Source organism: Gorilla gorilla, chromosome 16 (assembly GCF_029281585.2).
Source record: "Gorilla gorilla gorilla isolate KB3781 chromosome 16, NHGRI_mGorGor1-v2.1_pri, whole genome shotgun sequence".
Taxonomy (NCBI): Eukaryota; Metazoa; Chordata; class Mammalia; order Primates; family Hominidae; genus Gorilla; species Gorilla gorilla.
Window position 1 is genome coordinate 79,506,686 of NC_073240.2, and position 23,458 is coordinate 79,530,143.

Consider the following 23,458-nt stretch of genomic DNA (forward strand, 5'->3'; position numbering starts at 1 on the left):
GTCCCAGCTACCTGGGAGGCTGAGGCAGAAGAATCGCTTGAATCTGAGAGGCAGAGGTTGCAGTGAGCCAAGATCATGCCATTGCACTCCAGCCTAGGTAACAAGAGCAAAAAAACAGAAGATGTCTCCAAAAAAAAAAAATACAAACACAAGTAACTGAATTAACACACACGCAGATAACAGCAACTACAAAAATAGAGCCACCAAGCAGATGAAGCTGACGATAATCTGATATTACAAATTAAATGAAAAGAAACTAAGAAATTTTTCGAAACTGAAAGAACAACAGAAATGAGAAAAGATAAGGGATAATTTGGTTAAATGAAAGAATGTATAAAGAACTAGCAGAATTTAGGAAAAAACTAGGAAAAAGAAAAAAATCATTTTAGAAATAAAACCAGAAGAGGCCAGGGGTGGTGGCTCAGGCCTGTAATCCCAGCACTTTGGGAGGCAGAGGTGAGTGGATGTCGAGGTCAGGAGATCGAGACCATCCTGGTTAACACAGTGAAACCCCGTCTCTACTAAAAAAAATACAAAAACATTAGCCGGATGTGGTGGTGGGCACCTGTAGTCCAAGCTACTTGGGAAGCTGAGGCAGGGGAATGGTGTGAACCTGGGAGGCGGAGCGTGTAGTGAGCTGAGATCATGCCACCACAAGAGTCCATCTCAAAAAAAACAAAACAAAACAAAACAAAAACCACACAAAAAAGAAAACCAGAAGAAACATAAGAAGAAGCAGTCTGGGTGTGATGGCTCATACAAAAAAGAAAACCAGAAGAAACATAAGAACAAGCAGTCTGGGTGTGATGGCTCACACCTGTAATCCCAGCACTTTGGAAGGCTGAGGCGGGCAGATCATTTGAAGTCAGGAGTTTGAGACCAGCCTGGCCAACATTGTGAAACCCCATCTCTACTAAAAATACAAAAAATTAGCTGGGCATGGTGGCATACACCTGTAATCCCAGCTACTCAGCTACTCAGGAGGCTGAGGCAGGAGAATAGTTGGAATCCAGGAGGCAGAGATTGCAGTGAGCCAAGGCACTCCAGCCTGGCCGACACAGCGAGACTCTGTCTCCAAAAAAAAAAAAAAAAAAAAAAAAAAAAAGATTTTCATGGAAGGTAAAGAGGAGCCAAGAATTTTACACCCAGCCAAGTTACCTAAAAGTATTCTCTAAAAAGGTTACAATGAATTATGAACTTGCCAGAACACAGAGTATACAGAGTCCATGAACACTTTGAGGATTCTATCAGCAAATGAACTTTAGAAAACAAAATATCATAGGAGAAAGGCTGGGAATGATGGCTCACGCCTGTAATCCCAGCACTTTGGGAGGCAGAGGAGGGTGGATCACGAAGTCAGGAGATTTAGCCAGGATGGTCTCAAACGGTAAAACCCTGTCACTACTAAAAAAAATACAAAAAAATTCGGGTGGAGCCAAGATGGCCAAATAGGAACAGCTCCAGTCTACAGCTCCCAGCATGAGCGACACAGAAGATGGGTGATTTCTGCATTTCCATCTGAGGTACCGGGTTCATCTCACTAGGGAGTGCCAGACAGTGGGTGCAGGACAGTGGGTGCAGTGCACTGTGTGCGAGCCAAAGCAGGGCGAGGCGTTGCCTCACTTGGGAAGCACAAGGGGTCAGGGAGTTCCCTTTCCTAGTCAAAGAAAGGGGTGACAGACAGCACCTGGAAAATCGGGTCACTCCCACCCTAATACTGCACTTTTCCAACGGGCTTAAAAAATGGCACACCAGGAGATTACATCCTGCACCTTGCTCGGAGGGTCCTACGCGCACGGAGTCTTGCTGATTGCTAGCACAGCAGTCTGAGATCAAACTGCAAGGCGGCAGCGATGCTGGGGGAGGGGCGCCTGCCATTGCCCAGGCTTGATTAGGTAAACAAAGCAGCCGGGAAGCTCCAACTGGATGGAGCCCACCACAGCCCAAGGAGGCCTGCCTTCCTCTATAGGCTCCACCTCTGGGGGCAGGGCACAGACAAACAAAAAGACAGCAGTAACCTCTGCAGACTTAAATGTCCCTGTCTGACAGCTTTGAGGAGAGTAATGGTTCTCCCAGCACGCAGCTGGAAATCTGAGAACGGGCAGACTGCCTCCTCAAGAGGGTCCCTGACCCCCGAGCAGCCTAACTGGGAGGCACCCCCGCCAGTAGGGACAGACTGACACCTCACATGGCCGGGTACTCCTCTGAGACAAAACTTCCAGAGGAACGATCAGGCAGCAGCATTTGTGGGTCACCAAGATCCGCTATTCTACGGCCACCGCTGTTCTGCAGCCACCGCTGCTGATACCCAGGCAAACAGGGTCTGGAGTGGACCTCTAGCAAACTCCAACAGACCTGCAGCTGAGGGTCCTGTCTGTTAGAAGGAAAACTAACAAACAGAAAGGATATCCACACTGAAAACCCATCTGTACGTCACCATCATCAAAGACCAAAAGTAGATAAAACCACAAAGATGGGGAAAAAACAGAGCAGAAAAACTGGAAACTCTAAAAATCAGAGCACCTCTCCTCCTCCAAAGGAACACAGCTCCTCACCAGCAATGGAACAAAGCTGGACGGAGAATGACTTTGACGAGCTGAGAGAAGAAGGCTCCAGACGATCAAAATACTCCAAGCTACAGGAGGAAATTCAAACCAACGGCAAAGTTAAAAACTGTGAAAAAAAATTAGACAAATGGATAACTAGAATAACCAATGCAGAGAAGTCCTTAAAGGAGCTGATGGAGCTGAAAGCCAAGGCTTGAGAACTACGTGAAGAATGCAGAAGCCTCAGGAGCCAATGCAATCAACTGGAAGAAAGGGTATCAGTGATGGAACATGAAATGAATGAAATGAAGCGAGAAGGGAAGTTTAGAGAAAAAAGAATAGAAATGAACAAAGCCTCCAAGAAATATGGGACTATGTGAAAAGACCAAATCTACATCTGATTGGTGTACCTGAAAGTGACGGGGAGAATGGAACCAAGTTGGAAAACACTCTGCAGGATATTATCCAGGAGAACTTCCCCAATCTAGCAAGGCAGGCCAACATTCAGATTCAGGAAATACAGAGAACGCCACAAAGATACTCCTCGAGAAGAGCAACTCCAAGACACATAATAGTCAGATTCACCAAAGTTGAAATGAAGGAAAAAATGTTAAGGGCAGCCAGAAAGAAAGGTTGGGTTACCCACAAAGGGAAGCCCATCAGACTAACAGCAGATCTCTCGGCAGATACTCCACAAGCCAGAAGAGAGTAGGGGCCAATATTCAACATCTTAAAGAAAAGAATTTTCAACCCAGAATTTCATATCCAGCCAAACTAAGCTTCATAAGGAGAAATAAAATACTTTACAGACAAGCAAATGCTGAGAGATTTTATCACCACCAGGCCTGCCCTAAAAGAGCTCCTGAAGGAAGCACTAAACATGGAAAGGAACAACTGGTACCAGCCACTGCAAAAACATGCCAAAATGTAAAGACCATCAAGGCTAGGAAGAAACTGCATCAACTAACGAGCAAAATAACCAGCTAACATCATAATGACAGGACCAAATTCACAAATAACAATATTAACTTTAAATGTAAATGGGCTAAATGCTCCAATTAAAAGACACAGACTGGCAAATTGGATAAAGAGTCAAGACCCATCACTGTGCTGTATTCAGGAAACCCATCTCACATGCAGAGACACACATAGGCTCAAAATAAACGGATGGAGGAAGATCTACCAAGCAAATGGAAAACAAAAAAAGGCAGGGGTTGCAATCCTAGTCTCTGATAAAACACTTTAAACCAACAAAGATCAAAAGAGATAAAGAAGGCCATTACATAATGGTAAAGGGATCAATTCAACAAGAAGAGCTAACTATCCTAAATATATATGCACCCAATACAGGAGCACCCAGATTCATAAAGCAAGCCCTTAGAGACCTACAAAGAGACTTAGACTCCCACACATTAATAATGGGGACTTTAACACCCCACTGTCAACATTAGACAGATCAACGAGACAGAAAGTCAACAAGGATACCCAGGAATTGAACTCAGCTCTGCACCAAGCAGACCTAATAGACATCTACAGAACTCTCCACCCCAAATCAACAGAATATACATTTTTTTCAGCACCACACCACACCTATTCCAAAATTGACCACATAGTTGGAAGTAAAGCACTCCTCAGCAAACGTAAAAGAACACAAATTGTAACAAACTGTCTCTCAGACCACAGTGCAATCAAAGTAGAACTCAGGATTAAGAAACTCACTCAAAACCACTCAACTACATGGAAACTGAACAATCTGCTCCTGAATGACTACTGGGTACATAACGAAATGTAGGCAGAAATAAAGATGTTCTTTGAAACCAATGAGAACAAAGACACAACATACCAGAATCTCTGGGACACATTCAAAGCAGTGTGTAGAGGGAAATTTATAGCACTAAATGCCCACAAGAGAAAGCAGGAAAGATCCAAAATTGACACCCTAACATCACAATTAAAAGAACTAGAAAAGCAAGAGCAAACACATTCAAAAGCTAGTAGAAGGCAAGAAATAACTAAAATCAGAGCAGAACTGAAAGAAATAGAGATACAAAAAACTCTTCAAAAAATTAATGAATCCAGGAGCTGGTTTTTTGAAAAGATCAACAAAATTGATAGACTGCTAGCAAGACTAATAAAGAAGAAAGAAGAATCAAATAGATGCAATAAAAATTGATAAAGAGGATATCACCACCAATCCCACAGAAATACAAATTACCATCAGAGAATACTACAAACATCTCTACACAAATAAACTAGAAAATCTAGAAGAAACAGATAAATTCCTGGACACATACACTCTCCCAAGACTAAACCAGGAAGAAGTTGAATCTCTGAATAGACCAATAACAGGAGCTGAAATTGTGGCAATAATCAATAGCTTACCAACCAAAAAGAGTCCAGGACCAGATGGATTCACAGCCGAATTCTACCAGAGGTACAAGGAGGAGCTGGTACCATTCCTTCTGAAACTATTCCAATCAACAGAAAAAGAGGGAATCCTCCCTAACTCATTTTATGAGGCCAGCATCATCCTGATACCAAAGCCTGGCAGAGACACAACCAAAAAAGAGAATTTTAGACCAATATCCTTGATGAACATTGATGCAAAAATCCTCAATAAAATACTGGCAAACCGAATCCAGCAGCACATCAAAAAGCTTATCCACCATGATCAAGTGGGCTTCATCCCTGGGATGCAAGGCTAGTTCAACATATGCAAATCAATAAATGTAATCCAGCATATAAACAGAACCAAAGACAAAAACTACATGATTATCTCAATAGATGCAGAAAAGGCCTTTGACAAAATTCAACAACCTTCACGCTAAAAACTCTCAATAAATTAGGTATTGATGGGCTGTATCTCAAAATAATAAGAGCTATTTATGAGAAACCCACAGCCAATATCATACTGAATGGGCATAAACTGGAAGCATTCCCTTTGAAAACTGGCACAAGACAGGGATGCCCTCTCTCACCACTCCTATTCAACATTGTGTTGCAAGTTCTGGCCAGGGCAATTAGGCAGGAGAAGGAAATAAAGGGATTCAATTAGAAAAAGAGGAAGTCAAATTGTCTCTGTTTGCAGATGACATGATTGTGTATCTAGAAAACCCCATTGTCTCAGCCCAAAATCTCCTTAAGCTGATAAGCAACTTCAGCAAAGTCTCAGGATACGAAATCAATGTACAAAAATCACAAGCATTCTTATACACCAACAACAGACAAACAGAGAACCAAATCATGAGTGAACTCCCATTCACAATTGCTTCAAAGAGAATAAAATACCTAGGAATCCAATTTACAAGGGATGTGAAGGACCTCTTCAAGGAGAACTACAAACCGCTGCTCAATGAAATAAAAGAGGATACAAACAAATGGAAGAACATTCTATGCTCATGGGTAGGAAGGATCAATATTGTGAAAATGGCCATACTGCCCAAGGTAATTTATAGATTCAATGCCATCCCCATCAAGCTACCAATGACTTTCTTCACAGAATTGGAAAAAACTACTTTAAAGTTCATATGGAACTAAAACAGAGCCCGCGTCACCAAGTCAATCCTAAGCCAAAAGAACAAAGCTGGAGGCATCACACTACCTGACTTCAAACTATACTACAAGGCTACAGTAACCAAAACAGCATGGTACTGCTACCAAAACAGAGATATAGATCAAAGGAACAGAACAGAGCCCTCAGAAATAATGCCACATATCTACAACCATCTGATCTTTGACAAACCTGAGAAAAGCAATGAGGAAAGGATTCCCTATTTAATAAATGGTGCTGGGAAAACTGGCTAGCCATATGTAGAAAGCTGAAACTGGATCCCTTCCTTACACCTTATACAAAAATTAATTCAAGATGGATTAAAGACTTACATGTTAGACCTAAAACCATAAAAACCCTAGAAGAAAACCTAGGCAATACCATTCAGGACATAGGCATGGGCAAGGACTTCATGTCTAAAACACCAAAAGCAATGGCAACAAAAGCCAAAATTGACAAATAGGATCTAATTAAACTAAAGAGCTTCTGCACAGCAAAAGAAACTACCATCAGAGTGAACAGGCAACCTACAAAATGGGAGAAAATTTTCACAACCTACTCATCTGACAAAGGGCTAATATTCAGAATCTACAATGAACTCAAACAAATTTACAAGAAAAAAACAAACAACCCCATCAAAAAGTGGGTGAAAGATATGAACAGACACTTCTCAAAAGAAGACATTTATGCAGCCAAAAAACACATGAAAAAATGCTCATCATCACTGGCCATCAGAGAAATGCAAATCAAAACCACAATGAGATACCATTTCACACCAGTTAGAATGGCAATCATTAAAAAGTCAGGAAACAACAGATGCTGGGAGGATGTGGAGAAATAGGAACACTTTTACACTGTTGGTGGGACTGTAAACTAGTTCAACCATTGTGGAAGTCAGTGTGGCGATTCCTCAGGGATTTAGAACTAGAAATACCATTTGACCCAGCCATCCCATTACTGAGTATATACCCAAAGGATTATAAATCATGCTGCTATAAAGACACATGCACACGTATGTTTACTGCGGCACTATTCACAATAGCAAAGACTTGGAACCAACCCAAATGTCCAACAACGATAGACTGGATTAAGAAAATGTGGCACAGATACATCATGGAATACTATGCAGCCATAAAAAATGATGAGTTCATGTCCTTTGTAGGGACATGGATGAAACTGGAAACCATCATTCTCAGCAAACTATTGCAAGGACAAAAAACCAAACACCGCATGTTCTCACTCATAGGTGGGAACTGAACAATGAGAACACATGGACACAGGAAGGGGAACATCACACACCAGGGACTGTTGTGGGGTGGGGGGAGGGGGGAGGGGGGAGGGATAGCCTTAGGAGATATACCTAATGCTAAATGACGAGTTAATGGGTGCAGCACACCAACATGGCACATGTATACATATGTAACAAACCTGCACATTCTGCACACGTACCCTAAAACTTAAAGTATAATAATAATAAAATTAAAAAAAAAACTGTAAAGCAGTGGCAAAAAAAAACCAAACAAACAAAAAACAAAAACAAAAAAATTAGCCAGGCGTGGTGGCGGGCGCCTGTAGTCCCACCTACTCGGGAGGCTGAGGCAGGAGAATGGCGTGAACCAGGGAGGCGGAGCTTGCAGTGAGCCCAGATCATGCCACTGCACTCCAGCCTGGGCGACAGAGAGAGACTCCATCTCAGAGGGGGGGGAAAAAAAAAGAAGAGAAATCCTTAACAGAGGGTGAATCCTGAGCAACTGAAGTTCTAACTAGGAGAAGAGAGAGAAAATGAGTTGGATGATTTTCTCTAAATGTTATTTTCAGCTTCAGATTTCAAAGAAATTCCTTATGATATTTGCTCCTCTCCACAGCCAATCTGCAACATTTTGCTACGCCTCTCATTATTGCTAAAATCATAAATCCTATAGTACTCCAGCTGTTCACTCAAGATTGCCAGCAAGGAAATGGCTATAAAACGCAAAACATAAAGATTAAACTTTTTGCTCATTTTCTTAATTGTAGCTTAGCAAAAATTCTCTACACCCTGCCCAGTTCCCTTAAGAGCATTTGAACCATGTGATTCCTACGACAATTCAGTGAAAGAAGAAAAAAATCTGCAAGCCCGTTAAGTTTATATTGTGTCCCAGTTCTTTGATGACGTTTACAAATACAAATTACATACAAGCAACATTTATAAGTGCTGTGTTTCCTTGGGAAAATAGTAAATAAAACATGGACTGTCTTTGGAGTGAGTAAAGACCCACTTTTGTTTTTGCCAGAGACCAGAAAGTGGGATTCAGTATAAAACATAGCTTCTCTAGTCCTGACACTAACTGTAAAATCAATACTACTACTAAGAAAACATTATTTTGTACTAATATGGCATAAAAACCTAGAAGTATTCTTAGCATTAAAATCAGAATAGACTAATTCTACATCAACTGTTTTGCTGAAAATGTTTAAATGTAAATGTAAAATGTTTAAATATTCAAACATTTTAATTCTAAAATGCAGGTACAAAAATGATATTCTTCAATACCCAGAGAACTAACTAGCATACTGCAAAGTATCAACTAAAATTTATGTCAGTCCAATGAAAGAGCTTAAATGTGGGAAGTATCAGTTTTGTGTGGACTTAGAGAAAAGAGAGGGGTTTTGGAGGTGCTATGATGAGCAGGACCTGTCTGGCAGAGGAAGAACCTTTGCAAGAGAGAAAGAGGAGAGGCCTCCCAAAACTGGCGGGAAGATGCATATTCTGGATCCAGAGGAGACTGGAAGTGGCCCACTGTGAAGGACTGGCCCGAGAGCAGCTTCTCTGGATGGCAGGAGCCAGGGAAGTCTTTTTAGTCCTGGACTCACCCTTCTCAACTACGACCTGGATGCAGCCACCCAGACGGGCTGGGAGCACGGCGCCCAGAAAGCTCATCCTACTCTGTACATGGGAACCTTGCTTCACATACTTGGGGGGCTATCAATCCTTTCTCCAAGGCCCAGACCTTTTCCCAGTGGGAGGAGGGCTGCAGGGTACACCGTGTAGCAGGGTAACTGTCTGATGGCAGGTTTGCTGCTGGGAGAGTAGAGAAGAGGTTTGGGGACACAGGCAGAGACAGGCTGCGGTGCCCAGCTCAGCCTCCTGATCACAGCATCGGCCTCCTGCATCCACTGCCCACAGTGGCCCCAAAGCCACAGTGGATGGCTGAGACCATCCCAGACCTGGCTGTGCCACATATCCACTCTGGGCCTCAGTCCTCATCTGTGAAATGTCAGGGACGGGCCAGATCAGGGATCCCCCCAAAGCAAGCTGGTCACACAGCCCCCAGGACAGCTTTGTGAAAACACCCATTCCTAGGCCTACCCAGACCGACTGACTCAGTGTTTCTGTGGGGCAGGACCTGGGGACAGGTATAGAGATTTTTTGGATAACGTAATACATATTAACTTTAGAAAAGAACAAAGAATAAAATATTTTGAATTCAGGCACCTGTATTTTTTTTTTGGAGATGGAGTCTCACTGTCACTCAGGCTGGAGTACAGTGGTGTGATCTTAGCTCACTGCAGCCTCTACCTACCAGGTTCAAGCGATTCTCCTGCCTCAGCCTCTGGAGTAGCTGGGATTACAGGCACACGCCACCATGCCTGGCTAATTTTTTGTATTTTTAGTAGAAATGGGGTTTTGGTATGTTGGCCAGGCTGGTCTTGAACTCCTGGCCTCCAATGATCCTCCTGCCTTGGCCTCCCAAAGTGCTGGGATTACAGGCATCAGCCACCATGCCTGGCCAAACACCTGTATTTTTAAAAAGCTCATTGGGGCTGGGCACGGTGGCTCACGCCTGTAATCCCAGCACTTTGGGAGGCCAAGGCAGACAGATTGCTTGAGGTCAGGAGTTCAAAACCAGCCTGGCCAACATGGCAAAACCCCATCTCTACTAAAAAATACAAAATTAGCCAGGTGTGGCAGCATGTGCCTGTAATCCCAGCTACTTGGGAGGCTGAGGCAGGAGGATTTCTTGAACCCAGGAGGTGGAGGTTGCTGTGAGCTGAGATCCCACCACTGCACTCCAGCCTGGGTGACAGTAAGACTCAGTCTTCCCCCCAACCAAAAAAAAAGCTCCTTGGTAACCATGCCAGTCAGCAGGCTGGGAACCCTGGGACTACACAGCTTAGGCCCACCCAGCTATGATCTTCTCCAACACCCTCATTATTCTCTTTCAAAGACAAGGTGAGGAGGGACCGTTTACTCCATTCCTGTCTGTTTGCACAGAGCTGCTAACAGATGCTACATTCCAGGTGCCCCGGGCATCTGAGCCTTCCCCCTCCACACACTGGGGTTGGTCCTTGGCCCATGGATCTTTCCAGCGTTATGTCCCACAGTCCAGCCAATGAGGTCACCTTGGCTGCCCATGACATACTCTCCTGCCTCCCCGGGCCCTCCTCTGCTCCATCTCCCTGTCCTGAGATCCTGCACAATCTTCAGGATTCACTTCAAATGCCAATTCTTCCCTGAAACTTTCCCAATGCCATCTTCCACCCACCCATGCCTGCTTTGAAGCCACTCAGCACACTGCTGCTCTCTGTGGCTCTCCAACATCTCTGGTACCTGGTATGTGGTAGTTGCTGAATACATACCTGTGGACTGAACAAATGAATGAAGCCTTCTTGGAAAAGGCCAAGGAAGGCCAGGTTTTAAGCACAGTGGGCCAAAAACCCAGAGCCCAGGCTGACAAGCCCTGAGAGGGCGTGGGCCCCCCAGCACCTTACTTGTTATACAGCACAATGTCTGGCTTCCAGATCTTCTGTGCAGGGACACGCATGAACTCTGCCCCACCATAGTCAGAGGGGTTCCACTTCAGCTTGTAGTCATTCCAGATCTCGGGGAAGGAAGCAGGGAGGGGGAAGGAAGCAGGGAGGGGGAAGGAAGCAGGGAGGGGGAAGGAAGCAGGGAGGGGGAAGGAAGCAGGGAGGGGGAAGGAAGCAGGGAGGGGGAAGGAAGCAGGGAGGGGGAAGGAAGCAGGGAGGGGGAAGGAAGCAGGGAGGGGGAAGGAAGCAGGGAGGGGGAAGGAAGCAGGGAGGGGGAAGGAAGCAGGGAGGGGGAAGGAAGCAGGGAGGGGGAAGGAAGCAGGGAGGGGGAAGGAAGCAGGGAGGGGGAAGGAAGCAGGGAGGGGGAAGGAAGCAGGGAGGGGGAAGGAAGCAGGGAGGGGGAAGGAAGCAGGGAGGGGGAAGGAAGCAGGGAGGGGGAAGGAAGCAGGGAGGGGGAAGGAAGCAGGGAGGGGGAAGGAAGCAGGGAGGGGGAAGGAAGCAGGGAGGGGGAAGGAAGCAGGGAGGGGGAAGGAAGCAGGGAGGGGGAAGGAAGCAGGGAGGGGGAAGGAAGCAGGGAGGGGGAAGGAAGCAGGGAGGGGGAAGGAAACGGTAAAAGAATCAGCCTGGTTTTACTTCCCTTGGCACCACCCATCTTGGTGACTCCCCACCCCTGCTGCATGTGACTGAACCACACCCATGCCATGATCACATAGTCCAACTTCTCCTGTGGGTGCAGTGCGGGAGAGAGCACACAGCTGGCTCTGCGGGCCACCTCCTGGCACTAGGGAAGCCACTGCCCCCATAACCATGAGCAAGCCCAGCCCCTCATCAACCAAACAGGGCCTACTCGTGCTTTCTCTGGTCACTTCTAGTGCCAGGTGGAGACTCCTGGACTTCTTGCATCATGTCCAGGTCCATGTGCCTGTTTACAGCCCCTGAATGGCTCTCCAGGGGTGTTTTCCAACATAGACTCTCTTTCACCCCAAGGTTAAACAAGACTGGACTCTGAAAGGTTCCGGGGGAAGAATCCATGACCCCTGCAGGGCCCAGGAAGTGTCTGGGTCCAGAGGCTGGGAGGTCTGAGTCCTGAGCACCAAAGGAGAGAGGGGTGAGGCTGCGGCCACAGAGGGAACGTGTGCATCAAGTACTGGGTGGGGCACTGTGCCCATCTGGCTTTCCAACCTCCTGGGGATGAAGGCTGTGTGTGCTGAGTGCTCAGCTGGCCAGGCTGGCAGAAGGGTCACCCGCAGGCCAATGGGCCATTATGTCTCCTGGCAAGTCTGGACAAAGCCTCCCTGGGGAGGACATGTGGAAGGCAATTTCTTGGCCTCGATCTGAACAGGAAAATCTACTCCCCACGCTACCAACAACAGCAGCATCTTATTCTGACTTACGAATGAGTTTAGGGGCTGTGCACAGTGGCTTATGCCTGTAACCCCAGCACTTTGGGAGGCTGAGGTGTGTGGATTGCTTGAGATCAGGCGTTCGAGACCAGCCTGGGCAACATGGCGAAACCCTGTCTCTATAACAAATCCAAAAATTAGCCAGACGTGGTGGTGCACGCCTGTGGTCCCAGCTACTTGGGAGGCTGAGGCAGGAGAACTGCTTGAACCCTGCTGGTGGAGATTGCAGTGAGCCGAGATCGCGCCACAGCACTCCGGCCTGGGTGACAGAGCAAGATCCCGTCTGGAAAAAAAACTGAGTTTTTAGCAAGAAGGAGAGAAGGAGGTGTCTCAGGCACCACCCTAGGGTTTGGGGGCAGGGCTTCAATCTCAGGTTCGTACTCTTCTGTTGTGTGAACATGGAGAATGTCTTTCTCCAGGCTGCAACCTGTCCATCTGGGACTTGAGGGGTTGGGACCTACAGTCCTTCCAGGGGGACTGTAGGGCAGTGCATGTGACCTCAAGCCTTAGAAGAGATATATCTGCCAGTCAGTGGACCCCAATCTGGGTTCCACAGAAGTAAATGAAGCCTGGTCTTTAGGCCCTTCTTGGTTCACCTAAAGCAAATAAAACAGTCACCACCAGGGGGCAGCAGTGCCTAGGGTCTGGTCACTTACTTGCTTGAGCCACAGGTTGGTCTCCATGATCTGGTTTACTTCATCCTAGAAAGAGGAATTAAAGTTGACAGGAGAATTACAAAAACAAGACTCATTCTGGGAAAGGCTCCTCCAGAAGCCCCGGTCCCCATGGCCACGGCTCGTGGCTTCCAGCACTCACCACCTTCACCAGCTGAGACATGGACACCTCGAAATGGATGATGACTGGGTCAGACACGTTGGCCACAGGCCGGATGATCTCATTGTAATCTTCAAACAGCCGCTCAAATAGACGGTGCTCAGCCTCTGAGGCCCTGGCCACTGGGGGAAGCAGCCCTGTCAGTCCCTGGGGAAATCGTTACTTAACCTCCCCCACCCAGCCCACCAGAAACATCACCCATCTACAGCATCCCCTCCACCTGTGGGGGGATTCTGTGGAACCCTAGACTTTCAGGCTAGTCTAACCCAGTGGGTTACAAAATGGGAAACTGAGGCCCAAGAGGGGCAGGATTCTACCTGGCCACACGCATTCAGTGAGAAGCACAGTGGTTGCAAGCCTGGGCTCTGGAGTTGGACAGATCTGGTGCAAATCCTGACAAATCACTTGTGAGCTGTGTGAGCTTAGGCAAGTGGCTTAACCTCTCTGAACCTGTGTCTTTACCAGTCAAAATAAGGATTATAAACGTATCCACCTCAAAGGGTTGTTGTGAAGGAAGTGCACAGCTTGGTGCTGCGGTAAGAGGTCAAGAACTATTCGCAATCTTTTCCTGGGTTGTTACTGCAGGGTGGGGGTGTGGTGCAAATGCTGTCTGCCTAGGTACAGCCACTCACTGCTTCCACGATGGAAAGATGGCCAGTCCACTCCCAGGGGCAGGGCCAACCACGGTCGCCCAGGCCCAGGTCTTCTACCTCCCAGCCTCTGGGAGAACACACCCAGGTCTGGGCCTCTCCTGCATTCCACCCTGTAGGGGTGGCCACCAGCCCTCTTAGAAGCCAAGGCACTGTGTGACTCCCAGCTCTTGCTGATTCTGTCTTCATATTCTGATCAAAGACTCTGACCTCTGCAACTCTTGGGCACCCCTCTTTGTTCCTAAGCCACACCCCAGCACAAGTCAGCTGGGTCATACCGGGTCATACCGGGTCATAGACAGCATACCGGGTCAGCTGTCTTCTGATTCCCACGTACAGATCTGGGGGGCAGCTTGGGGAAGCGGGAGGAGAATCCTCTAGGAAGTTGAATCCAACTTCCTCAGGTCTTGAAATAGGATTTTTCCTGCTCCCCCCTCTCCTTCCCCAGGATGAAAGAAGGGTCCCAGGCAGGAGGTCGGTTGAGAGCGTATGGCGTTCTGAGTAGTGGAGGCCTCGGCACCGAGGGCGGAAAGCGCTCTGAGCTCACAGCCGCACGACAGACCGCCGGCCTGGGCCCGCCGGGAATTCCCTGCAGCCTTGCCCGGTACCCGACTCTCGCTACCCACCAGCCCTCCCAGGCACCCAAGAGCCTCCCAGCGGCGGGCCAGGGCCGGCTTCCCCCAGCAGGCTCCTCTGGAGAGCGGGAGGAAGACAGGAGGCGCTCTCCCGGTGGAGGGTCCCTCAGCGACGCAGCCAGGAGCGCTAGGAGGCTACAACCGGAGGAGAGGCTGGCGCTCCAGCTCCAGCCCCAGTCCCGAAGCGACTCCCCTCTTCCCGAGGTGGCCTTGGCCAAGTCTTCAGCCATCTCCGTCAAATGAGGAGGTGGGCGGGATGCAGACGGTGGAGCGGAGGCTTGGGCGCGCCAGTTTGGGAGCCAGTGCGCGGGGCAGGGCGACGGGCAGCGCGGGGACGCGAATCCCCAACTTCTGCGCCCAAGACGAAGGACCCGGTCTCGACCTCCCCATCACCCGGCGCGTACCAGCGCCCGCTCAGTGACTCCCAGGTTTGGTGGTGGCTAGGGGTGGGAGGTGAGCCGAAAGGGAAAAAGCCACCCTACCTAAGTCGCCGCCGGGCTGGAGCCAGTCTGCGCGGGTTCCGAGTCCCCGGCGACGGCGCCAGCCCTCTCCGCTCGCCCGCGCGGTGGTTCTCGCCGGCAGCCCCTCCGGACCCCGCGGCGCCCCTTCTCGGGCGCCCGTCCCTCCGGAGCCCTAACGCCCGTGCGCGTACCTGGCAGCAGAGACAGCAGCACCAGCAGCAGCAGCGGCGGCGGCGACAGCGCCAGGGGCAGCGAGAGCGGGCCAGAGCCCATGGCTGGTGGCCGGGCTGGCCGCGGACCCGGACGGTCGGGAGCGGGCGCGGCGGTCGCAGAGACGGCCTCTCCCCGCGCGGCTCCAGCGCAGACCCCAGACCTGGAGCCGTGCGGGCGGAGACGCGCGGGGCTCCTCTCCGCTTCGCCGCTGCTGGCTTTCCAGCGCCCTCGGACCCGCGGGAGGACAGGAACCATCCAGAGTGAAGCTGCGCCAGGCGCGGGCGGGGGGGCGTGCGCGGGGCGGGGCGTACGTGCGGTAGGGGAAGGGGCTCCAGGTCCCAGTCTCCAGCGCCGGACGAGCTCCTTCTCCGCCGGGCTGGGTGCTCCGGCCGGCGGCGTCCGACCAGATCTGAGCAGGTGCTGTCACCACCACCAGGAAGGAGAGGGACTCAGTCTCTGTCCCAGGTTTCCGGGGCGTGTGCAGCTCCCGCAGGGGGCTGGGACCACCGGGCTAGGCGGGCGCCGTAGGAGAGACGCTAACACACCCTGGGAAGGACGCCTTGTGTATCTCGTGCTATTACGTAATTGTTAAATATTTTAGCCGGGAGCAGTGGCTCACGCCTGTAATCCCAGCCAGCACTTTGGGAGGCCAAGGCGGGCGGATCACGAGGTCAGAGACCATCCTGGCTAACACGGTGAAACCTCGTCTCTACTAAAAATACTCTACAAATTAGCCCGGCGTGGTGGCAGGCACCTGTAGTCCCAGCTACTCGGGAGGCTGAGGCAGGAGAATGGCGTAAACCCGGGAGGAAGAGCCTGCAGTGAGCCGAGATTGCGCCACTGCACTCCAGCCTGGGTGACAGAGTGAGACTTCATCTCAAAAACAAAACAAAACAAAACAAAAACTTAGATATAGTACTGGTATTTTTTTTTAAGTCCTTACAGCTTAGGGGCGGGTGGAAGTTAGTTGAAACAATATTGGCTATGAGTTGATAATTGTTGAGGCAGGGTGATGGTACCTGGAGGTTTGTTACACTGTTCTCTTTAGAATACTTTTGGGTTGTTCCTTAATGAAAAATTTTTTGGGGTGATCAGACCCAACCCCAGGCCATGGGGGTGACAAAGTCAGGCGGAGTCAAAAGAATGAGAAAAGACAAGAGAGAAAGCGAGACCAGGCGGCCAACGTATGGAGGCTACGAAGGCCCGCGGCTGTGGGAGCCCACGCTATTTATTGGTGATCAAACAAAGAAACAGGTGGTGAGGATGTGGGGGTTGAAAGGAAGCGGTGTATCAAGCAAATGAACTACAGCTGTGACGGTTTAGCATTTTCTTTGAAACATGGCTACTTGAGATAATGGGAGTGCTAGAAGCAAGGAGCCAGCAAGTCTGGACACATTCCAAAGGCCAACTGAGGGGTTTTACCCTGGACCTCATACATGTTCCAAGCCCTGCCTCAGCTTCTCTCCCAACACTCATCTTTTCTCCCAACAAAATTAAAGATAAAGAAGACAGAATTTAAAATGAGGCTTCAGTTGCTCTTTTTCTGAGACAAGGTCTCACCCTGTCACCAAGGCTGCAGTGTGGTGGCTCCATCTCGGCTCATTGTAGCCTTGACGTCCGGGGCTCAAGTGATCCTCCTACCCCAGGGAGGTAGCTGAGTACCTCTGGAGTACTGGGACCACAGTACTCAGGTAGCTGAGTACTCTGGAGTAGCTGGGACCACAGGCACACACCACCATGTCTGGTTAATTTTTTATTTTTGTGGAGAGGGGCGTCTCCCTGTGGTTGTCCAGACTGGTCTGGAACTCCTGGGCTCAGCGCTTTTCCTGCCTTGGCCTCCCAAAGTGCTGGGATTACAGGCGTGAGCCACTGTGTGCAGCCTCATCTGCTCTTCTGATGGAGCAATCTGAGAGGGCAATGGGGTTCCCACCCTAGTCCCCTGCAGAACCTGTCCCCTTCCCCGCCACCATCTGCAACCCCAAGAATGTGCACTGATTGGCCAGGCAGGGTGCCCTGGAGCCTCCTGCCCTCTCTGACCACCCACCAGGGATGGGGGGCACCTTGATGTTGGCTTCTTTGACATCCTTTTATTGCAGGAGGAAGTTCTGTCATAAACTCTCCTCCTGGCATTCAGCAAATGGTGAGTCACCTTTATTATTTCCAGAATGTGCTGTTTACCCATATTAAAACCAAACAAAAGGAGACAGTTTGTGGAATGGAAAATGTTTGTAAGAATTGGGACCCACCTCTCAGGCCTCCAATTACAGCATTCTCAACTCTTGGCAAATGTCCCCCATTGGGACAATACTGTAAGTTATATATCCAACAAAGGACTTGTATCCAGAATGTATAAGGAACTCTCAAAACTCAACACTAAGTATAGATGCATATGAGGGGTCTTATTGGGGTGATGCAGATGTTCTAAAACTGGATTCTGGTGATAAGCTTAAGACAACTCTTTGAATTGTACTTAAAATGGGTGGATTTTATGGTATGTAAATTATACCTCAATAAAGTTGTTTTCTAAAGAAAGTCTCAATGGTAAGAAAACGAACAATTTTTTAAATGAGCAAAAGAGTTAAACAGACTCTTCACCAAAGAGGTATACAGAAGACAAAAAAAAAAAAGCACGTGGAAGATGTTCAAATCACTAGCCATCAGGGACACGCAAATTAAAACCAGGGTGGAATCCAGTTGCTGAACAACTGGATCTCTCATACTTTGGTGGGATTGCAAAATGGTGTAGCCACTCCCGAAAACAGTTTGACAGTTTCTTTCTCTTTCTTTTGTTCTTTTTTTTTTTGACAGAGTCTCGCTCTGTCACCCAGGCTGGAGTGCAGTGGCACAATCTCGGCTCACTGCAACCTCTGCCTCCCAGGTTCAAGCAATTCTCCTGCCTCAACCTCCCGAGTAGCTGGGATTACAGGTACACACTACCACACCTGGCTAATTTTTGTATTTTTAGTAGAGACAGGGTTTTACCATATTGGCCAAGCTGGTCTTGAACTCCTGACCTTAGGTGATCTGCCGCCTTGGCCTCCCAAAGTGTTGGGGTTACAGGTGTGAGCCACCATGCCCGGCCTCAACAGTTTCATATAAAGTTAAATATACACTTACCATATAACCTAGCAATCACCCTCCTGAGTGTTTAAATAAATGAAAACTTTTATTCATACACAATCCTATATGTGAATCTTTATATTAGCTCTATTCATAATTGCCAAAAACTGGAAACAGCCTAAATGTGCGTCAACATCATACTACTGAACACTCCTCAGCGATACAAAAAAACCCAACTTGATTGAATCTCGAAGGCACTATGCTGAATGAAAGAAGCCAGTCTCCAAAGGTCACTACTGTATGATTCCATTTAAATGGCATTCTTGAAAAGACCCGACTGTAGTGAAGGAGAAAAGATATGTGGTTGCCAGGGGCTAAGAGTGCAGGGAGTCAGGACTCTAAAGGAATAGCAGGAGGGAGTTTTTTTGCATGACGGATCTTTCCTGGGTCCTGATTGTGATGGTGGTTATACCAATCTATACATGTGTTAAAATTCCTAGAACTATATATTTAAAAGTCAATTTTATTGTATAATCATTTTTAAAATAGAATTTTTTAGAACGTCCTCCTCCATTCCACAAATATTTTGAGTGCCTACTACATGCCAGGCACTGTGCAAAAGGCAGTATGTGCGAGGAGTGAATCAGAGCATCCGTGTGGGAGACAAACCTGAACCCAGCCATGAGAGAGAAGTGGAAAGTGACCACCACTGCAGTCATGGAGGAGCAGGTCATGCCTTTCAGATGGGGGAACTAGGGATGGCTGCTCAGAGCAGGGGCATCTGGACTTGAAGGAGGGGTAGGAGCCATTCATTCATTCAACAAACATTTATTGAGCACCTACTGTGTGCCAAGCTCTGTCCTAGGCCCTGGGGATACTACCACGAATGTGAAGGAGCAGGTCCCTGTTCTCATGGAGCTCACACTCTAGTGGGTGAGCTGTGGATGACATACATGCCACCAGATAAGAGCGACAGGTACAGAGGAGTGCTCGAGGAAGGAGGCAGGGTAACGTGACTGCTGCTTTAGAGGCTGCTTTAGAATGATTGGGTGGTTAGGGAAGGCCTCTCAGAGGAGGTGACATTGGAGCAAAGAATGGATTGGAGCCATGCCCTGACTGATGTGGCTGTGGAAAGAGCTTGGGAAGCCCTGGGGGAAGAGGAAGAAGGTTCAGGTAGAAGATAGGGAAGGCCAGGCATAGTGGCTCACACTTGTAATCCTAGCACTTTGGGAGGCCGAGGCAGGTGGGTCATTTGAGGTCAGGAGTTCGAAATCAGCCTGGCCAACAAAAATACAAAAATTAGCTGGGCACGGTGGCGGCTTTCTGTAATCCCAGCTACTTGGGAGGCTGAGGCAGGAGAATCACTTGAGCCAAGATCGCACCATTGCACTCCAGCCTGGGCAATATAGCAAGACTCCGTTTAAAAGAAAAAAAAAAAAAAAAAGAAGATGATATGGCAAATGCCAAGCCTCTGAGCTGGGAGAAATCTAGAAGTGTGTGAGGCACTGGACAAGGGGAAGTGGAGAGAGATGGTGATGGAGAGGCAGGCCGGCACCATGCCTGAAGCATAGTAGGTGCTGCTACGATGTCATCTTTATCCCCATTGCCCGGTGCAGGGAAGGAAGACAGGCCAGAATTGAACTGTCTGAAGCTCCCTCCTACTGGGGCTTCCTGGGATCCCTCCAAGGCATTCAGAGAGGACAGCCCAGGCCCCCATCCTTGCCTCTTCCACGGCTGTGACTGGTTTGATGGGGTTGATGGCCAATGGTCACATACTTAGGGCCTCATCGGCCACAACCCAGAAGGAAGCAGCAAAGTGCCCACCTGGCCACTCACATCCTCTCACCCCACAACCCAGGGGGCCCTCAGTCACGCTGGGCAGCGTAGGGCCCCTCAGAAGCCGCATGGGTCTGGAAGAGGGGCGGTAGGAAGAGCCCCACAGTGCCCAGGACGCACACAAACACGAACACCCACAGGAACAGCCGGTCCACCACCATAGCCACGTACTTCCAGTCCTCAACGACCTGCAGGCAGACAGAGGAGCTGGTCACAGGTGCCAAGTACTGGGGTCCCTCCTTTCCCCGAGTCAGGCCCTTACTCTCTGGCCAGGGACTCCACAGGCCACAGGCGTGGAACTGCGTACTAGGGGGGCAAGTTCTGAGTCCCACGCTGGCCTCTCAGCTGGGCAGCTCTGAGCCTCTCTGGCTGTTCTCCACCTCCACCCCTTCCTGTCCCCCACAGCATTGGAGGGGCACTGGGAACTTGGGCTGTACAGAAAAGCTAGGAATGTGAGGGCTTGTTAATACTACATATTATGATTTGAAAACAAAATCTGGTTATAAATAGGAGATAGGGCCTGAGGATCTCAAAGCCCCATCTTCTCATTTTTACCCCAAACTCACTGCCTGAGCTGCTGGTTCTAGCTAAAGAAAGAACTAGGTGGCTCCCACCTAGTTCAGTGACAGCAGAGAAACCGGGGCTTACAGAACACCTGGAAATCCTGCTGTTTAATTTGTTCAAGTCTGTTCACAGCAGTGTCTGTTTCCTGTAATTAAGACCCAGCCTCCTCCTGCTGCATCATTCAGGTCTCTCTGGTCTTCTTAGACCCTGCTGCGGGGTGTGAGGTTGGCAGAGACCTGGCTGGCCTCCAGAGGGGCCACCACAGATGGGCCTGTCTCCTTTGCACTGGGGGAGAACCTAGAGAAACGCCCGTGTGCCCAGGATCCTGGCCTCCCTCGCCGATGCCTGCTTTCACACCCCTAGGCCTGGCTGGCTCACACTGCATTCATTCCCTGGCAGAGACGGGCTGGATCAGAAGGCCACGGAGATCAGCAGAGGCTCTGGAGTTGGAAATGTGGGCAGCAACGGGCATGCTGACGTCAGTGACCCAATTTGTCAAGGCCCTGTCAATGGTGTACCTAACGTGCAGGATGATCCTGTGTGAAGCCAACCCCGACACCTGCAACCAAGCACGCCTGGCACCTGTCCCCAGGACTCAGCAGGCACGCACAGCTCTCTCCACAGAGCACTCCTTGGCTTTCTTGGCTTTCTTTTTAACAGCCCTAATTTCAAGCGGGGTGTGTGTGGTGTGTGTGTGTGTGTGTGTGTGTGTGCGTTTTTCCCCCTTTTAATATTTTTGTGCTATTTATAGTGACCAGTTAATCACCAGGGTGGGTAAAAGTACTGAAGATGAGAAGCGGCATGGGCTGGCTTAGGGGCAGGCATGCTCTAGAAGGGAAGAAAGCCTCTTTTCTCCAACCATCCATAAGAAAGTCAATCAACCAATAAGCCAGGCATGTGCTCAGTGCAGGGCAAGAAACTAGGAAGGGCAAGAAAGTTAAAGGATGACAGGCAGATCTGGGTACAGAGCCTGGGCCAGCTGTTTGACACTGGCCAAGTCAGTGAACCTCTCTGAGCTTCGCTTTGAAAGCTTCCTTATTGTAAATGGGGGTTCTACTAAAAGCCACTTCACAGGATTCCAGGGAGGGTTAGCAGTAATGTATGTCAGCTCCCAGCAGAGCACCTGATGTGTGGTTGGAGCTTAATGAACAGTGGTGATTATAATAACTGGTCCTGCCTGGCTCCTTCCCTTAAGAGGCTTGTAATTAATTGAGCTAGAAAGAGCAGAAGGCACGTGAGTGCCAAGGGGGTGGTGAGGTCTTTAGAAGAGTTCAGGGTGGGTGCCGGCTCAGCCAGGGATGCAGGAGACCAGTACTTCTCAATCTAGAATGTGCACACAAACCACCAGGGATTGGTTAAAAATGCAGGCTCCAATATGTCTCCCCCAGAGATCCTGGCTCAGTCAGAAAGGGTGGTCCCACAGCGTTGCCCACGTGGTTCTCACTTAGCCAGCAGGGCCCCAGGCTGCACATTAATGTTTGGGAACCAATGAATTAGGTGATGCTGACCTACAGAATGATTTAACCTAAGTAATAGCGTGATCGAATTAACGTTTTAGAAAGTGAAATCTGAGAGTCCTATAGAGCTGTGCTTCTCAAACTGCAATGGGTCTGGGAATCTCCTGGGGACCTGGTTAAAATGCAGGTTTGGAGCTAGCAGGTCTGGATTGGGGCCTGAGACTCTGCATTTCTGATAAGCTCGCAGGCGATGCCAGTGCTGCTGGTCCAAGAACTACACCAGAAGAATATCTCATGTCCTATATTCCATTTGTTTGCATTTCTCTTCTTTTCTTGGCACAGTGTGATTCTGGGGCTGTTCCTGCTCTTTTCTCTGTGGGCTAACTAATGGAATGCCAGTGCTTCTCCTTGAGAATGCAGCGAGTGGAAAGCAATCTCAAAACGGTAAGAATGAGACGTCCACTTTTGTCCATGCAGCTGCACAGGGGTAGACACCATGTTGCATAGTAAAAACCTGTCCAAAGAATCTGATCTGAAGGTGTTAATATGAGAACATTCACAAGAGCATGAAACTTGCTCTCCCTCCTGGTATGGAAATGGGTGTGAAAATTTGTCACCACCACATTCTGTGTTGTTACTATGACATTGTCCTTAGAAGTGTTATTCATTCAAAGGAGTCATGTGAAATACCCAGACTCCAGCACTCATTGCTTTATCCTGTGAAAGTAAATTAAACTTCTTTCTAAAAAATCCGTAATTCTAGGTCAGGTTCGGTGGCTCACGCCTGTAATCCCAGCACTGTGGGAGGCTGAGGTGGGCAGATCACCTGAAGTCAGGAGCTCAAGACCAGCCTGGCCAACATGGTGAAACCCCGTCTCTATTAAAAATACAAAAATTAGCCAGGTGTGGTGGCAGGCACTTGTAATTCCAGCTACTTGGTAGGCTGAGGCAGGAGAATCGCTTGAACCTGGGAGATGGAGTTTGCAGTGAGCCGAGATTGTGCCACCGCACTCCAGCCTGGGCGACAAGAGCAAAACTCCGTCTCAAATAAATAAATAAAATAAAAATCTGTAATTCTAGTTAGCACAATCGATTAATTCATTACCCTGGTAATCATAGTATTTTTACTGATGTTCCTATAGCCCTGGAAGCTATAAGTGCTTGAATGGCTTCTTTGCAAGTCTGAACAGAATAGGGCAGATGCGCTTGGTACCCCAGCCCGCCTGTGTTCCCTAAAGCCTGCAGAGTCACTTCCCAGCCTTCCGTTTCTGGCACCCGCATTTCCTCTCTCCTCTGCCTCAGGGCTTTCTCCAGCACCAAGGGCGCTTGTTCTGGCAGGCTGGCATTACCTGGAAGCACAGGGGAGTTAAAGTCCTGGGGCCACCCTCATCCTTTAGGGAATGGGGGCTGGTGGGTAAATACCTCAGCCTCCTTCCAGGGGCGTGATCCTGAGGCTTG

At 48.9% G+C, this 23,458-nt stretch overlaps 2 protein-coding genes across 6 annotated transcripts in view; both read right to left on the reverse strand.

Moving 5' to 3' along the window:
• CHRNA3 (cholinergic receptor nicotinic alpha 3 subunit) overlaps window positions 1–16,269 on the reverse strand; it is a 29,198-nt gene extending 12,929 nt beyond the window's left edge. The window contains exons 1-4 of the mRNA XM_055363924.2: window positions 15,062–16,269; window positions 13,107–13,246; window positions 12,947–12,991; window positions 10,849–10,958 (exon numbers count right to left, since the gene is read on the reverse strand). Coding sequence (XP_055219899.2) covers window positions 10,849–10,958; window positions 12,947–12,991; window positions 13,107–13,246; window positions 15,062–15,338 — 572 coding nt within the window. The 5' untranslated portion in view covers window positions 15,339–16,269. The remainder of the gene's footprint in view (window positions 1–10,848; window positions 10,959–12,946; window positions 12,992–13,106; window positions 13,247–15,061) is intronic.
• A 1,453-nt stretch (window positions 16,270–17,722) lies between these two features.
• Window positions 17,723–23,458, reverse strand: part of CHRNB4 (cholinergic receptor nicotinic beta 4 subunit) — a 30,680-nt gene continuing 24,944 nt past the window's right edge. For 4 of the 5 annotated variants that reach the window (XM_055363926.2, XM_004056612.5, XM_063698753.1 and 1 more), the window contains one exon: window positions 17,723–20,167. In XM_055363926.2, coding sequence (XP_055219901.2) covers window positions 20,009–20,167 — 159 coding nt within the window. In that variant the 3' untranslated portion in view covers window positions 17,723–20,008. Of the gene's footprint in view, window positions 20,168–23,110; window positions 23,350–23,458 lie in introns of those variants that run through there. The other variant, XM_019010491.4, reaches the window with a different exon arrangement.